A 15,000-nucleotide genomic window follows, 5' to 3' on the forward strand; every position below is an offset into this window, starting at 1 on the left:
ACAGACAGACAGAGAAACATAGCGTAGAGTACAGACAGAGAAACATAGTGTAGAGCAGACAGACAGACAGAGAACCATAGCGTAGAGTACAGACAGAGAAACATAGTGTAGAGCAGACAGACATACAGAGAAACATAGCATAGAGCATACAGACATACAGAGAAACATAGAATACAGCGTAGCCTTGGAGATCCATTTAGCGTGAGGACCATTCTCTCATACCATTAGTAGAGATAAATAAATGACATTTGTCACAGCACAGGGATCAGGAATAGTGGACGCACAGATGAGTCAGTGGTGTGTATGTAGTGAATCTTTCTCTCTCTCTCTCTCTCTCTCTCTCTCTCTCTCTCTCTCTCTCTCTCTCTCTCTCTCTCTCTCTCTCCCTCCCGCTCCCTCTCTTCCTCTCTTCCTCTCTCTCTCCCTCTCTTCCTCTCTCTCCCTCCCGCTCCCTCTCTCCCTCCCGCTCCCTCTCTTCCTCTCTTCCTCTCTCTCTCTCTCTCCCTCCCTCCCGCTCCCTCTCTTCCTCCCTCTCTCTCTCTCTCTCTCTCTCTCTCCCTCCCTCCCTCCCGCTCTCTCTCTTCCTCTCTCTCTCTCCCTCCCTCCCGCTCCCTCTCTTCCTCCCTCCCTCTCTCTCTCTCTCCCTCCCTCCCGCTCTCTCTCTTCCTCTCTCTCTCTCTCCATCTCTCTCTCTCTCTCTCTCTCTCTCGCTCTCTCTCTCTCTGCTGCTGCTGCAGTGCAGCTTATGTTGATGCTCTGCGTTCCTGGAAAAGCCGAGTTGAGCTGAGTGCTGCTGCAGCCATGCGACTCACCCCATTGTGGTTGTGAGTATTTGTCCTTCCACTCTTCTCTCCGCCGGAGGGGAACACAGGCCTCCCACTAGGGCCCTCTCCTCAGCATTAGCAGCCAATTAGGAACTTCCTCATGTTTTTTTTAATTATATTCAGAAGCTGCTCAAATGTTAAAGAATTGTGTTTGTCATTGGCCTTCTTGTGGTGGTGGTAAGCCTTGGGGAATACAAGAGACCCAACTTCTATGAAGGCCCCTTTTAAGGAGCCTTGTGTTGCCTGTACTACCAAAGTCAGAGAACAGTTATTCAATAAGGAAAAAAATGAATTGCTTTACCTGGTCCACATCTTGTAATTCTGGAGAACCAGTGATGTGCGGGTCTACTCATAAGCTCATGACCTGTACTTGCTCAATGCTTTAAATCGGCTCGTCCCACATCAAAATAATTCAAAATGATGCCCGACTCGTACCTGTTTTTTCCAAAACGTCCAGAAAACATTACATTAATTGCATTCTTTGGTATAGGGAGACTGCTTTTAATCAGGAACAGAATGGCTTCTTTCAAATGATTGCTACCTGGAATATTCACATCCTTTGTCAAAATAAATGCAGCCCAAACACTAACACTTGGATTTGACAAGGATAGGCTATAAGGCAGTTTGGCCTACAGGTATCCTGTAGGGAGATTATGAAATAGTTGTACGTTGCATGTTGGCAACAGTGCATGTGATAATGTCAGCAATATTTCACTGGGCTTTATTGGGTGTCAAGGTTGTTAATTATCCCCAACACTGAAGTCATCTTTGCCTAGAACTTCCCCAAATACTTCACACACTTGACTTTTCTTTGTTGTATCTGTGTACTCTCCCGTACTCAGCTGTTCTTTGTTGTGAATCTGTATCTTTGTACTCTCCCGTACTCAGCTGTTCTTTGTTGTCTCTTTGTACTCTCCCGTACTCAGCGTTTCTTTGTTGTGTATCTGTGTACTCTCCCGTACTCAGCTTTTCTTTGTTGTGTATCTTTGTCCTCTCCCGTACTCAGCTGTTTGTTCTGAATCTGTGTACTCTCTCGTACTCAGCGTTTCTTTGTTGTGTATCTTTGTACTCTCCCGTACTCAGCGTTTCTTTGTTGTGTATCTTTGTCCTCTCCTGTACTCAGCTGTTTGTTGTGTATCTGTGTACTCTCCCGTACTCAGCTGTTTGTTCTGAATCTGTGTACTCTCCCGTACTCAGCTTTTCTTTGTCCTCTCCCGTACTCAGCTGTTCTTTGTTGTGTATCTTTGTCCTCTCCCGTACTCAGCTGTTCTTTGTTGTGTATCTTTGTCCTCTCCCGTACTCAGCTGTTTGTTGTGAATCTGTGTACTCTCTCGTACTCAGCGTTCCCCAGCCCTTCTGCCTCTCCACTTACTGCAGTTGTCAGTGGCAAGCCTGTGCTGCATCTATTAGTGATTGGATACATTCAGCCAATGAGGTTTCAGTAAATTATTATCGCTTAAATATTTATATTAGTTAGATATTTAACTAATCTGCTAAAATTTCATTTTAACTGACCCATCCGCACATGGACCATTTTTTTAAAAGCTTTTTCGTGGCAAAGGAGAATCTGTAATACGTGAGTTCAGTGTAGGTAGTGTGAGTGTGAGTTCAGTGTAGGTAGTGTGAGTGTGAGTTCAGTGTAGGTAGTGTGAGTGTGAGTTCAGTGTAGGTAGTGTGTGACTGTGTGTGAGTTCAGTGTAGGTAGTGTTAGTGTGAGTTCAGTGTAGGTAGTGTGAGTTCAGTGTAGGTAGTGTGAGTTCAGTGTAGGGAGTGTGAGTTCAGTGTAGGTAGTGTGAGTGTGAGTTCAGTGTAGGTAGTGTGAGTGTGAGTTCAGTGTAGGTAGTGTGTGACTGTGAGTGTGAGTTCAGTGTAGGTAGTGTGAGTGTGAGTTTAGTGTAGGGAGTGTGAGTGTGAGTTCAGTGTAGGTAGTGTGAGTGTGAGTTCAGAGATAGATAGATAGATGGATACTTTATTAATCCTGAGGGAAATTTAGGAATTTAGGGAGTGTGAGTGTGAGTGTGAGTTCAGTGTAGTGAGTGTGACTGTGAGTGCTTTTGTGTGAGATGGGAGGAGCATGAGAGAAGTAGAGTTGTGTCTCTTTTGGACCACTCTTCTTTACGCATCATTTACCTCCACCAGGACTCAGACCCCCCCCCCCCCCATTGCTTCAGTGGGAGGAGGGAGATCAAACACTGGAAGTACTACAGCTCCAGTGTCAGCCCTCTGAGGGAGATCAAACACTGGAAGTACTACAGCTCCAGTGTCAGCCCTCTGAGGGAGATCAAACACTGGAAGTACTACAGCTCCAGTGTCAACCCTCGGAGGGCCCCTTGGAGGGAGGAAGAGCCTGAGGCCCGCTGACTGCTCTAGTGTCACAGAGGCCCGCTGACTGCTCTAGTGTCACAGAGGCCCGCTGCTGACTGCTCTAGTGTCACAGAGAGAGGCTGACTGCTCTAGTGTCACAGAGAGAGGCTGACTGCTCTAGTGTCACAGAGAGAGGCTGACTGCTCTAGTGTCACAGAGAGAGGCTGACTGCTCTAGTGTCACAGAGGCCCGCTGCTGACTGCTCTAGTGTCACAGAGGCCCCGCTGACTGCTCTAGTGTCACAGAGGCCCGCTGCTGACTGCTCTAGTGTCACAGAGAGAGGCTTGGGCTTCTCCTGACCAGAGCTGGATCATCAGAGAGATGATGAGACACTGACTGCACTTCCCACTCAGTGTGTGTGTTTGTGTGTGTGGCCAGTGGAACTGTGTCTGTATTCCTAAAGATCCTTCAGCCCACCGAGGCACAGCCTTGTTAAGATGATGTCCCCCAGAGAAAGACAGAGAAGCTAGAGCAGGCTGCAGTCAGTTTTAAGATTGTCACATCATTAAAGGCTGTGATTGCCTGACATGCTGCAACATTTGTAATATTTTATAATAAACTGCTGTTTTATGAAGTGTTAATTAGGTTGACTTTGATGCAAAAAGTAAGTAAGGGAGAGGTGTGTGTGTGTGTGTGTGTGTGTGGGAATTGTGCAGACAATGAGGAAATCCATAGGTTTTCCTACATCTGAATACTACTCTTAATCCTGGTTCCTCATGTCCTCACAGTACCTTCGGTCCTCACAATGTGTTTGTGTCTGAATGTGTGTATGCAGAGAGAACAAGGTAGTGAGAGATGGAGAGTGTTTTTCATCACAGAGAGTGGTCGTCTTGGCCTGCATAAAACATAGCGCTGACTGCACTTCTGTTGCAGGTAGCACATATGCTCTGGCCACAAGTCATTTGTCAAGCAGTTATTTCAGGCCAGTGAAGGGGTGGGGTGAGGAGGTGGGGGGAGGAGGAGGTGGGGGGCACCAGGTAGGCTCAGGCAGGCTCAGGCCATATTTTATCTGCATCGTTCCCCAGCATCACAGATTAAAACGTTAGATCTTCCGCACCGGCCACACAGCAGGCTGGATGGTGCCGTATTCTGAAATTTTGATGGTGTGTGTGTGTGTGTGTGTGTGTGTGTGTGTGTGTGTGTGTGTGTGTGTGTGTGTGTGTGTGTGTGTGTGTGTGTGTGTGTGTGTGTGTGTGTGTGTGTGTGTGTGTGTGGAATCGTGTTGTGGTAGATGGAGGAATCAAGTGATAACTCAGAGAATCAGGGGAGAATGTCAGTCAGCAGTGCTCAGTGCTGCTGAGGGAGTCAAACTGAATGTCCCCTGCAGAGAGGCAGGCACAAACACACAGACCTCTAAGCCAAACACACTCTCTTAGCCAAACACACTCTATATACACTCTCTTAGCCCAAGAAAACATTGATTTGTTTTTACACAGATGTGGATGTTTGTGAGACAGGGAGAGAATCACAGAGCTGGAGCATCAGGGAATGTTTGTGGTCATTAGTGTAGAACTGAGAGAAGTTATGCTACATCCTAATCACCGTGGTACCAAACAGGCCCATCCGGTCGTTCCAGGTCGTTCCAGGTCCTTTCTGTGTGGAGTTTGCATGTTCTCCCCGTGCCTGCGTGGGTTTACTCCGGGTACTCCGGTTTCCCCCACCATCATAAAGACATGCATTGCATCGTATGAATATGAATGAATGTTGGTGGTGGTCGGAGGGGCCGTAGGCGCTGATTGGCAGCCACGCTTCTGTCAGTCTGCCCCAGGGCAGCTGTGGCTACTGAGGTAGCTTACCACCACCGGTATGACTGTGTATGAATGACTACTGGCCTCTGTAAAGCGACTTTGGGTATTTAGAGAAGCGCTATATAAAATTGAATTGATTGATTGATTGATTGATCCTAATGACCGTGGTACCAAACAGGCCCATCCTAATGACCGTGATACCAAACAGGCCCATCCTAATGAGCGCAGTACCAAACAGGCCCATCCTATGAGCACAGTACCAAACAGGCACATCCTAATGAGCGCAGTACCAAACAGGCTCATCCTATGAGCACAGTACCAAACAGGCACATCCTAATCACCGTGGTACCAAACAGGCCCATCCTAATCACCACAGTACCAAACAGGCCCATCCTAATGACCCACAGTACCAAACAGGCCCATCCTAATGAGCACAGTACCAAACAGGCCCATCCTAATCACCACAGTACCAAACAGGCCCATCCTAATCACCACAGTACCAAACAGGCCCATCCTAATGAGCACAGTACCAAACAGGCCCATCCTAATCACCACAGTACCAAACAGGCCCATCCTAATCACCGTGGTACCAAACAGGCCCATCCTAATCACCGTGGTACCAAACAGGCCCATCCTAATCACCGTGGTAACCAAACAGGCCCATCTTAATGACCACAGTACCAAACGGGCCCATCCTAATGAGCGCAGTACCAAACAGACCCATCCTAATGAGCGCAGTACCAAACAGACCCATCCTAATGAGCACAGTACCAAACAGGCCCATCCTAACCACCATGGTACCAAACAGGCCCATCCTAATGAGCGCAGTACCAAACAGGCCCATCCTAATGAGCGCAGTACCAAACAGGCCCATCCTAATCACCGTGGTACCAAACAGGCCCACCCTAATGAGCGCAGTACCAAACAGGCCCATCCTAATGAGCACAGTACCAAACAGGCCCATCCTAACCACCGTGGTACCAAACAGACCCACCCTTATGAGCACAGTACCAAACAGGCCCATCCTAATCACCACAGTACCAAACAGGCCCATCCGGTCGTTCCAGGTCGTTCCAGGTCCTTTCTGTGTGGAGTTTGCATGTTCTCCCCGTGCCTGCGTGGGTTTACTCCGGGTACTCCGGTTTCCCCCACCATCATAAAGACATGCATTGCATCGTATGAATATGAATGAATGTTGGTGGTGGTCGGAGGGGCCGTAGGCGCTGATTGGCAGCCACGCTTCTGTCAGTCTGCCCCAGGGCAGCTGTGGCTACTGAGGTAGCTTACCACCACCGGTATGACTGTGTATGAATGACTACTGGCCTCTGTAAAGCGACTTCGGGTATTTAGTGAAGCGCTATATAAAATTGAATTGATTGATTGATTGATTGATTGATCCTAATGACCGTGGTACCAAACAGGCCCATCCTAATGACCGTGATACCAAACAGGCCCATCCTAATCACCACAGTACCAAACAGGCCCATCCTAATGACCGTGGTACCAAACAGGCCCATCCTAATCACCACAGTACCAAACAGGCCCATCCTAATGACCGTGGTACCAAACAGGCCCATCCTAACCACCGCGGTACCAAACAGGCCCATCCTAATGAGCGCAGTACCAAACAGACCCATCCTAATGAGCGCAGTACCAAACAGGCCCATCCTAATGAGCGCAGTACCAAACAGGCCCATCCTAATGACCGCAGTACCAAACAGGCCCATCCTAATCACCGTGGTACCAAACAGGCCCATCCTAATCACCGTGGTACCAAACAGGCCCATCCTAATGAGCTCAGTACCAAACAGGCCCATCCTAATCACCGTGGTACCAAACAGGCCCATCCTAATCACCATGGTACCAAACAGGCCTATCCTATGAGCGCAGTACCAAACAGGCCCATCCTAATGAGCGCAGTACCAAACAGGCCCATCCTAATGAGCACAGTACCAAACAGACCCATCCTAATGAGCGCAGTACCAAACAGGCCCATCCTAATCACCACAGTACCAAACAGGCCCATCCTAATCACCGTGGTACCAAACAGGCCCACCCTAATCACCGTGGTACCAAACAGGCCCATCCTAATCACCGTGGTACCAAACAGGCCCATCCTAATCACCGTGGTACCAAACAGGCCCATCCTAATCACCACAGTACCAAACAGGCCCATCCTAATGAGCGCAGTACCAAACAGGCCCACCCTAATCACCGTGGTACCAAACAGGCCCACCCTAATCACCACAGTACCAAACAGACCCATCCTAATGAGCGCAGTACCAAACAGGCCCATCCTAATGAGCACAGTACCAAACAGGCCCATCCTAACCACCGTGGTACCAAACAGACCCACCCTATGAGCACAGTACCAAACAGGCCCATCCTAATCACCACAGTACCAAACAGGCCCATCCTAATCACCGTGGTAACCAAACAGACCCATCCTAATCACCGTGGTAACCAAACAGGCCCATCCTAATCACCGTGGTAACCAAACAGGCCCATCCTAATCACTGACCTCCTCTACCCACCTCTGTCCTCTGCCCTTTCTCACTCGGTCTCAAACTGGGCCATTTAGATGGACTATTGATGGGCAGTTTGAGTGCAGAGCGAAGCAGATTCACATTTCTTTTTGCTCTCTCTCTGTGTGTGTGTGTGTGTGTGTGTGTGTGTGTGTGTGTGTGTGTGTGTGTGTCTCTCATGTTCTGCGGCTAAACTGAAGTGTGCCCCTCTCCTCTTCACCACCCCCACTTTGCTCTCTTGCGGAGAGGAGAGGAGAGGAGAGGAGAGGAGAGGAGAGGAGAGGAGAGGAGAGGAGAGGAGAGGGCCATGTTGGTGTGAACGCATGCTGCAATCCTTCCCCATCATGAGTCATTGTGGAATCTTTTGGAGCTGGAACTGTGGCTCGTGCGAGGGCGTCGCTATTCAGACCCTGTGCCCCCCTCGCCCATATATATATATAGATCTGTGCAGTTATGTGCCAGCTTGTCCTATTTTAATGCCTGTCAGTTACTTCACAGCGTTAGCCTACTGCTGACAGTCCTCCTGTACATTCTGGGGGGGGGGAGCGGAGGGGGAGATGAGCAGAAAGAGTCTTTCTGCAGGTTGCTGCATACTTCTATATTGAGTTGAAAATCAGTACAGCATTTTCTATTATACCACAGCCTTGTAAGTTGTTGGAAAGCTCCATACGCACATAGAACAGTGTCCATCAAACTTGGAACCTTTAGTTAGCCTGAGTATATCTCTGAAGAAATGTGAATATATTTGGCATATTTTACATTTGTTTAATTTGCATGTATTATTCATGGGCATCAACTAGCTGTAGTACATTACATTCAGTGGGCTATCATGCTTGAGTTGCTGTGATAATGGGCTGACCTTAGCAAATCTCTTCATTGGAAGGGGCGCCACGGAAAGGGATGAGTGTTTGAAAGCGTGAAGATTGTAGTTAGAGGTGTAGAGGATTGAATTAAGTGATCGGTCCTCAGAGTTCAAGAGAGGAAAAGGGCAGAGCAAGGTTTTCCTTAGGGATATACATATTCTGTTAAATGATAACACTAGACATTTTGGTAGAATATCTAAAGAGTCCGTGGTGGGGGATTTATTAATTGATAGTGCCAATCAGGTAACACAAAACTTGCATTGAATTCCTCATGGTTCCCTTTGCCAAAATCAACATGTCAGGGGATATGAATTATCAATGATGTTTCAATATACTGATAGAATTGGTCATTTTAAATACTGTATTGGACTTTTTAATGTTAGTCTGAAACATGCTGTATGCAGTTTAGAGTCCCCAGTTACTAACCCAGTGGCTAGTGCTAGTGGTATCTAGTGGCAGGGTTTTAAAACCCAATCTTCAGTTGCCTGCTCTTTTCCCTCTCATTTCTACGCCTGTAATATGTTGTGTGATATAATATGCGTAGAGGTTTGTTGATGTCTATAATCTCTTAGTCCTATTTTCCCCCATGAGCCTTCCTGCCCTCTTTCTCCTGTCGTACCTGCCTGGCCACATTGGCCTTGCTAACCCAATCCCAGTCTCTAAAAATACTCCCAACGTGGTTGCGGCAAATCACTTCCTGCTTTGTACGAGCCAGACGCTCCAAGCAATTTAAATGCTAATCTGGAACTATTTACGGACTATTAAGAGTTAATTGAGTTGTTTTGTTTGCAACACAGTGCAGATTAGAAAAAAAGTGCTTTTTTTGTGAGAGCGTTGTCTGCAGGCAACATTTATGTGTGTGTGTGTGTGTGTGTGTGTGTGTGTGTGTGTGTGTGTGTGTGTGTGTGTGTGTGTGTGTGTGTGTGTGTGTGCGCGCTCTTGCACATGTTTGTGTGCATCCTTTAGTGAGGTAGGAAACTGTAGGCTTGCTTTTCTGCAAACACAAGCATCCTTTACCAAAGCCTTTTGCATGGAAGGACTCATCCGTGAGTGCGCTGGTGTAATAAAGACGGAGATAAAGATGAGTTATCTTCTGAGGGTCCCCTCACCTCTAGAGCAGCTGAGTCCCCAACAGACCCATGTGGTGCTGTGATGGAGTGTCAGTTGGTCCCAGTGTTCCCAATCGATTCTTAGTGGAAGAGTTCACCTGATAAATGAAGACTAATGTGGCTCTGTTAGAGGGAGGTTAAAAGGTTTTCACCTCCACACCCAGGCCATGGCTTTTGCTCTGCATAAATCGATCACCTTCCCTGCTCCCGTTGTGCAAACTGTGCTGGATGGAATAGCGGTGTTTGTGTGCATTTGTGTGCGTGCACTGGAATTACAACAAGGGCTCAGGGGCGACTTGGACATCTTCTGTCCTCCTACCTATCTCAGAACTTGTCCTTGTTTTGATGCTTTTTTTAGCAATGAAAACAAAAAAGGGGAGCTGCGATGGAGCTTGGAGGAGTTGTTTTTCTGAAAGCATTTTTTTTCTGGTGGCATCAAAGAGGTGTGCAGTGCACATGGCATAGAGAGTGCAGCTACAGCTTCATATATGAGGGGCCACAGCATCTACAGCTTCATATATGAGGGGGATCACAGCTTCCACAGCATCATATATGAGGGGCCACAGCATCTACAGCATCATATATGAGGGGGGCCACAGCATCCACAGCATCATATATGAGGGGGATCACAGCTTCTACAGCTAGAGGAGCATTTGGGAGTAAAAATAAAGAGTTGCTTTTTCCATATTACACCCTCTCTGCGATCTCACTGCATGGTCACCAAAGTTAACACAAGAAGTTAATACACCAGGAAATGGAGCTGACCATACTGATTCCATTCAATCATTTGAAGCTGTGCATCAGAATCTACTGGATAGGTTTGACATGAGCTTGATAGCAGCCTTAGTAGGGAGGTCCAGTGTTTCCCCTAGGTTTACAGCTTTAGGGGGGGGGGGGGGGGGGGGTTCTGCGGCACGGTGCACGGTGCGCGGCGTGGCCACCGACACAAACGCTTAAAGGAATCATGGTCTTTTTATGACAATTATCCACAAAGTGTGCAGCTTTTGTCGCTGCAGTGGTGTATCTTTCTGGGCTTCTGGAAGAACATTTTTTTAGATATTTGCGGCCTAAAATTCCTGATTTCGTAGGAGCTTTTCCAAAAAGTTGCGATGAAAGTTTTTATTTTTAGGTTTTTGTTGCAATGAAATTGGCGAAACAAGTGAAAGTTGCAATAAAAAGTTGTGAATTGTCCTCTTTGTAATTATAATTGAGTTATTTGTTGAAAAATAATTGATTAACAAACATTAATTCATCAAGAACAAAACGATTGAGAAATGGTCCTCTTAATAACCTCACCAATATGCCAAACAAAAGATTACCAGGACTACAAAAATGTAGCAAAAAACCAGTACGACTGAATAAAATGTTATGAATGTCTCAGCCTTCATATTACGAAAAAAAAAAAACCAGCCTGTGTCACTATGATCTGTCTCGTCATCTGACGTCCTGCCTGTGTTTCTGCCGTTCTCATTGCTTATAAATCTGATATTCAACTCAGTGTTGATATTCAACTTCATATATTAATTTAAAGTCGTCCAATTTCAAGTCATCCATTCTTCAACACTAGCTGCTACCTTGTCTTCAAACAGAAAGTAACGTTAAATCTCCATGGCAACAGCTCTTGAGGGTTTGGCAAATAATCGGATTTATTGCTTCCTTCATTATTCACAGCCAAATAAATAATTTTCGTTACATTTCATAGATTTATTACCAGACTCTATGTAAAAAGGGCCACGCACAACTCGCGGAAAATGATAAAAAAATGGAAGCCAGATCTATTTCTGAATTTTCGGTGCGGACATTCTGTATGTACGTTCTGTTTCTACGTCTGTTGTAGCCATTCTCACTGGGCCTCATTGTCGACCCTACCTAGGAAAAGATCTCTGCTGGATTCATGAACGCCTGGATATTCGTTTTTTAAAGCTTAAAAGTGTCCGTAGCTGTGCACTGATTCTTAAGCCCAATTCTGTCCGCAGGTGGGAGCGTGCTCACCTGTGTGTGTGTGTGCGTGTGCGTGTGCGTGTGTTTGTGCGCGTGCTTGTGCGCATCGCGGCGGAACTCTGCCATGCGCGATACAGAGAGCAGAGAATTGTAAACGCGCGACCATGTAGAGACAGAACTTACATGCCGTCGTGTAAATAAGATAAATAACATAAGGCTATTTATTTTGTTTAATAAAAGAACAAGCTATAGACCTGTTCTATAGGAAAGGTAACCTTAAATTACTTCCGTTGTGATCTGGCGCTTTATAGAAAATAAAATTGAACAAAATTAACTTGACCGTCCAGGGGCGGGCGGGGGGTGCCGTTGGGGGGCCGGGCGCCCCCCTAATATAACGGTAGGGGAAACACTGGAGGTCTGTGATCATATTGCTTTTGCTAATGTTCCTGATCCTGGAGCTCCTGAATGTGGTAAAGACATGACGCTCTGCTATGCTATGTGCTGACCCAATGCCCCCTTTCTCCTTTCTCTGTAGGTATTGAGTGTCCTCGTGGGGGCCGGAACATTCCAAGTGGCATTCAGGTGGCTGAGCCATACAGTGAAGAGGCCATGCTGTTCACCAAAGAACTCGTCCTCCAGAGAGAGGTAAGGAGGCCATTGGCACTGTAGCCTTACAACCACAGGCTCAAGTGGATTGTCTTGATGATGGTATGGATTTGGGCATCCATTTTCCAGTCGTCTGAACATTTTCTTGTCACAAGTTGCTAAAATCCCAAGTATGGGTTTCTTTCATTTTGAGCTCTCTTGAGCTGGTCATATTGTTATCCATCCCCCTCCGCCAACAACAGTCCTCAACTCAGATCCACAACTCTGCTGGCATTCCCCTCTCAAGTCCTATCTTAAGTGTCATTCATAGCTGAACTTGATGGAAGATCAACTATTTTAGCTCGTTGATTAGAGCCTATGAAGCATAAGTGGAGGTGAAGGGGTAATAATTTAGCCCCCTAAAGAGTCCAAAGCCCACATAAGCCTCCCCCTTTTAGTGCCCTCAGAGTAAGCAGAAATGAATTGCTCCAAATGATCCCTCTCCTCTCTCTCTCTCCCCTTCCCCTGCCTGCACAGCACTGCCCCCCCCCCCCCCCATCTCACTGCTCTCTGTCCCCCGTCTTTCTTATGGAAATGCTACTGTCTCCCCTGAATGAAACCGCTAAAGCGGAACCGAAATTCAAGGGCACTCATCTGTCCTTCTCACTGCATCTTTCTCCATCACTCTCCTGATCTCTCTCTCTCTCTCTCTCTCACTCTCCTGATCTCTCTCTCTCTCTCTCTCTCTCTCTCTCTCGATCAATCTCCTGATCTCTTTCTCTCTCTCTCTTCCCCTACCCCCTTCCTTTTTTCCGAGAATGCTCCTGTCCCCCTCTTCCTGCTCATTCCTGATTGTCATGGAAATGCTCCTTTTGGCCAGAGGTGCAGGAGTAGAGCTAAACAGCTGACTCTGGCTCCGTTAAAGAAACTGCTCTCAGAAGCACTCCTAACACCGCTGGTGGGAGTGGAAGGGCTTCAGGAGTGCTCCCGCAGGAGACACAAGTAGCAAAACACAGATAGATTCACACCATTTTACTTACGGTTTCCCCTCAGTTTTCCTTGTGTGAGCTATCTGGAGTTTGTGGTCCGTTTTTTTTTATTAAACCTCGAGTAAATCTCGAGTGGATAGACATCTGAGGCCTACCCGTTTGAGTAAGAGCATCAGGGAGTGGCTCTGAACATCCAGCAAAAATATATGTTCTATATATATCTCAAGCTCCTCAGAGCAGTTCTGACAGTGGTGTCCACGTCTTCATGTAGTGGCTTACAGTGTCACTCAGAAAAGCAGTTTCAAACACACAGCCCCCTACCCCGTGTGCATGTTGAATAGGCATGTTGCTGCTTCCAGAACTAATCCATCCCTTTCCACGTGTTCTTCTCATTCAGCAAGGGGTTTCTCATTGATATGTTTTACCCTTTACTCATCATTGCATGGTCTCCAATCTAAATTCACCGCGACCTCAGGCCTACCTGCGTGCGTGTGTGTGTGTGCGTGTGTGCGTGTGTGTGTGTGTGTGTGTGTGTGTGTGTGTGTGTGTGCCATTAAAAACCTGACAAAGGTCTTAATTATTATTATATTATATCCTAGTCTGCTCACGTCGGGGGCCTCGGTGTGGTTCTGTCTGAACGCCTCTGCTCTCAGGGAAACTGGCCCATTTCTAATGGCCTCTTAGTGTGGCGCTGTGTGTGGCTGTCTGCGCTTGCCTTTTTATTTCTGCTCGTTTCTGCTGAGGGTGTAATTACAAACAACAGTTTATTTAAAGTCTGGAGTCTGTGAGTGCAGTCGTGATCTGGGACCAATGCTCGCCTCTTTACTCTGCTGTTCCGAGATTCACTTTCTTCTCCTGTACAAGGAGGGAAGGTGAGGCTGAAAAAAACATCCCAACGGGACTTACTTTCTTTTCTGAAACAATTTATGGCAGTCTTGTGGAATTATAGCTTTTCAATTTAGTTTTCGAGCCAACAGGTGTCTCTTGAGAGATTTGTTTTTTGTTCTGCCTTTTGTATAATAGTTTTTTTTCCACCTTTCACTACTTCAGTTGGATGTGTTATGTGAATATAAAATTATATTGGATTTCATTGAATTCCATCTGAAGAGCCCAGAAAGTCAAGTAAAGACTACAGAGATGTAGGCCTTTCTGAAGGAGTGGAGAGAATATGCCTGCAGGCCAGGGGTCAACCTCAATCAGTCTGAGGCCTCTCTAAAAGAGATTAGCACGAGCCTCACTCCCTCGGCGTCGTCTTAGTTACCAAAGCAAGGCTGTGTGGGCAGCGGGCATAGCCACGGGAGGCTTTCAGGAAACAAGGTCAGGAGGTGTGTGTGTGTGTGTGTGTGTGTGTGTGTGTGTGTGTGTGTGTGTGTGTGTGTGTGTGTGTGTGTGTGTGTGTGTGTGTGTCTGTTTGCGTGAGTCTGTCTGTCTGCCTGCCTGCCTGCCTGCCTGTCTGTTGGAGGAAAGAATGTGTGTGATGGCAGTTCTTGAGCGTTGAACAGAAGTGGGTGTGAGGAGGTACGCCAACTCCTGAGGGTCCAGTCACGGGGGGTGGAGGGCGGGGGTGGAGGGGGCATGACTGCGGAAGGTGGGGATGGAGGGGGCATGACGACGGAGGCTCGCAGGGGCTACGGTTGGAGTTGGTTGGTGAGTCATCCTCACACATGACGCCACAGATGCCTCATGCTCCTGCAGATCAGTCGGCACCAATGACCTTTATGTTCAAACCGTTTACTGGATTGTAGGGAGATGTGTCCTCAAGCGCATCAGGGTGTGTGTGTGTGTGTGTGTGTGTGTGTGTGTGTGTGTGTGTGTGTGTGTGTGTGTGTGTGTGTGTGTGTGTGTGTGTGTGTGTGTGTGTGTGTGTGTGTGTGTCCATGGGTTCTTGCCAGTGCATGTACATGTGCATGGCCACGTGCACATGTATAACTTCTGTTTGAAACGGATGCACCCTTTGTCCATCTCATCCAAGGCTTTCCTATTAGCCCTGAACCTCTCACTGCCTCTCTGTAGAGAGCTGCTGCCCCTCGAGTGCCCTCGTTGCCCTTTGGG

The 15,000-nt window shown here is 47.3% G+C and overlaps 1 protein-coding gene across 1 annotated transcript in view; it reads left to right on the forward strand.

The window, feature by feature from the left end:
* Positions 1-15,000, forward strand: part of snd1 (staphylococcal nuclease and tudor domain containing 1) — a 165,555-nt gene that overhangs the window by 50,366 nt on the left and 100,189 nt on the right. The window contains 1 exon segment of the mRNA XM_031582313.2: positions 11,910-12,019. Within this exon segment, the coding sequence (XP_031438173.1) occupies positions 11,910-12,019 (110 nt within the window).

Source organism: Clupea harengus, chromosome 16 (genome assembly GCF_900700415.2).
Source record: "Clupea harengus chromosome 16, Ch_v2.0.2, whole genome shotgun sequence".
Lineage (NCBI taxonomy): Eukaryota > Metazoa > Chordata > Actinopteri > Clupeiformes > Clupeidae > Clupea > Clupea harengus.